General features: G+C 40.0%; 1 protein-coding gene across 1 annotated transcript in view; it reads left to right on the forward strand.

Annotated features, from left to right (window-relative positions):
* The window catches only part of LOC106869718 (uncharacterized), a 51,285-nt gene that overhangs the window by 30,097 nt on the left and 17,827 nt on the right, over positions 1-3,361 (forward strand). The window contains exon 3 of the mRNA XM_014915564.2: positions 1,168-1,764. Coding sequence (XP_014771050.1) covers positions 1,168-1,764 — 597 coding nt within the window. The remainder of the gene's footprint in view (positions 1-1,167; positions 1,765-3,361) is intronic.

Consider the following 3,361-nt stretch of genomic DNA (forward strand, 5'->3'; position numbering starts at 1 on the left):
AGCAAAAGCATAAGGATTCTACCCCCCCCCCCGCCTCACCCTGTGACTTTTCAAGAAATAGTGAGTAACGAAAATGGATGGATGGAAAACAACTTGTTAAATAAATATATTTCTGTCACAATTATTCCTACTGTTACATACCCTTCTGCTGTCACACAAATTTGACCATGTCACATTTCACTCAGTCACATTAATCCCTGCTGTTACTCATTCTATTCCAATGGAATATTCCATATGCTGTCACTCAAATTTTACTGTCACACTTCACTCTATTGTCTTGTCACATTACTCTCAGTTAACACACTAATCTGTTTCTGTCACAATATGTTCTGCTGTTACATGTCCTACTATTCTGGATACTATTAAACAAAAGAGTTCCTATTGTCAAACCTTATCCAAAAATTGTTTCTGCAATCAAAAAAATGTTATGTTTGATTCAATTATTTCTCTTTAAACTGATACTACATTTTGTTACAATATTCTGTTACAAATTCTGTTATAGTTACCCCTTCTGTCTCATAAAGCTGATCTGATTCTGTTACATATTTTTTCTCACTCTTGGCACAAACTTGGTTGTGTGGTTAAGAGGTTTGCTTCACAACCACATGGTTTCAGGTTCAATATCACTGCTAAACACTTTGAACAAGTGTCTTTTACTAAAACCACGAGCCAATCAATATAAACAACGAGCTGTTCTGTTCCCACCTACCAAATACTCTCACAAGGATTTGGTCAGATCAGGGGCAAAACACACTTGCCGAAGGTGACATGCAGTGAGATTGAACCTGAAGCCATGTGGTTAGAAATCAATCTTCTTAACTACACAGCTATGCCATGCCTACACCTATATACATATATTAATATGTAGCAGAAGCAACGGAGTGACTCAAGGGCTGAGAATTTTGTGTGTTGGCACTTATCAAAAGCTCTCGGCCCTTTGATAAATGTACAAAACTGAAATTTAGTACCACTCAACCAAAACTCTTGAAAGTGATGCCATAGCATGGTTGAAACCAATAAAGGAATAATATAATTGAAGAAAAGACTATAATGTTTTGCTCAAAAATGATATTGGGGTTACACATTGGTGTTAGCTCACTGTGCTGGCCTCTGTGATAAATAGTAAAGATATATCTCAAATCTTATTCTTCATTTGTTTCTTTCCAGGCTCCACTGAAATCAATAGTGCAGGAGGTGCAGAGACAAGCTGCTGCAGCTGCTGCCGTCGCTGCAACATCTATTGTAAGCACGTTGACCACGACAACCAGCATGACGACAGGAATCTCACTGTCTGTAGATGGCCAGACGGCTTCTCTGTCCCAAGTCCACTCTGCTGCCCCACTCTCGGCTACCGCCCAGACACATGCTCTTGCACCGCTCTCAGACAGCAGAACACGCATGCGGATATGTACAAAGGAGATCGTTTGCCTCCTGCCAACCTGCATCACTTCTATACCAATCCCAAGAAGGTACACCCGGCGCATTCTAGCTGAGAAGGGTCTCGTTCAAAAGATACGTATCGCCACCTATTGGACAGAAGAACAAATTAAAACCGAAATCTCATCTCTGTTTCGTAAGCCCTACGGACTTCAACAGGGCGAAATCCTTCCGTTTGACTATCTATGTACAAAGCCAAACTGTAAACGACTGGTCAGAGCTTCAGCATCCGATTCCGTCCAGTGGGGTGGTCAAGAGGTCGCTAGGTTGGCTGGCCAGGGGTGTCTATACATAGTTTCCAGGATTCCATTATACACAAATACAATGGTGAGTGAAGCATGTTTGCATTTTTATATTCTATATATATATATATATATATATATATATGTGTGTGTGTGTGTGTGTATGTATTTATAATGTATGTTGGGCTTTGTTTGTCTGTTCTGTTATTTTTCACAGGTTTAATTTCAAGCAAGGAGTCAAAGATGGCCAACCAAGTTGTTTAAAGGATTATCATGCTGCCAAACGAAGTGATCAAAGATTCATATCATATAGATATCTCATCACAGAGTTTGCACTCATCTCCATGGGCCCTAAACCTAGAGTCTTCAACATTTGCTGCCTCATTTGACTTGGTTATTAATAAGTACCATGGGGTGTGGTGTAAGGTGCAAGTTATTCGCTTAAGGGAGTCAGTAAAAGAAATGTGAGGACTGGTTTTTCAAATGTTTTTTAATGATTTCGTTAGCTTGTGAGGTGAAGGGCAAATAGATTTTTGTCTCTCACTGGTTCAAGTGACCTAGCTGTTGACCGGTAGCCCATAGGTATTGGACAAGAAAATCATATCTCAACAACTGAATATTTAATGAAATTGCGGGCCGTATAATTGTTTGAATAATGTGTTTTAAGTGCTTGTAATATTCAATGAACCTTTACCAGGCTTGGTTGACTGAGCAACTTTTAGACCAGGGGTTTTCAAACTGTGGTCCGCGGACCACAGGGGTCCGCAAGGACAAGACAGGGGGTCCGTAGACAGCAAATACTTTTTATGGGCAATTTGATTTTATATATGTTTTTTAATCTAAATCTTTTAATTGACAATAAACCTATTTGTTAAATACTGCTAAATAAATAAATGTAAAAATATATGTTATTTTAAGCAAATATTTATGTATAAATTTCATAAGCGTTTATAAGAGGGTCCCTAAGGTAAAGCCTGAAATATAAAGGGGTCCGCAAGTCAAAAAGTTTGAAAACCCCTGCTTTAGACATCATGAAGGTAGAAGGGAGTTATATGTAGAAGGGAGTTATATATTTTATCGAAATCCTTCCAGTATAGCTTAGTTAAGCTATACACAAAAAAAAAAATCAACAGAGAACAAGAGTGTGTCGATATAGAATTTATTTTGTTACGTTTGGTTATACACCATGAGGGTGAAAGCAATTGGCTGACTGGTGCCACAGAGAAGTCCTGCTAACCAAAAGTCCCTTCACTGCCGACCAGCTCACTAGCTAGCCTGCAGTGAAGTTCCTGTCTACAGTTTGTCTGTTATAAGTCCTTGAGCAGTGCACGACACAAGAACAATTCATATATTTTCACACATACACATAAAGCCAGTATGCTCCGTTGGATGTGTAATGTCAATGTGAATACCCGTCAGAGTGTAAGTATCTTGAGAGAAAAGCTGAACATTAGAAGCATCAGTTGTGGTGTGCAAGAGAGACGATTGCGCTGGTATGGACATGTGGTGAGAATGGATGAGGATAGCTGCGTGAAAAAGTGCCACACCCTAACAGTTGAGGGAACCCGTGGAAGAGGTAGGCCAAGGAAGACCTGGGCTGAGGTGGTGAGGCAAGACCTTCGTACATTGGGCCTCACCGAGGCGATGACTACTGACCGAGACCTTTGGAAATGTGCTGTGCG

This window comes from Octopus bimaculoides, chromosome 11 (assembly GCF_001194135.2).
Source record: "Octopus bimaculoides isolate UCB-OBI-ISO-001 chromosome 11, ASM119413v2, whole genome shotgun sequence".
NCBI lineage: Eukaryota > Metazoa > Mollusca > Cephalopoda > Octopoda > Octopodidae > Octopus > Octopus bimaculoides.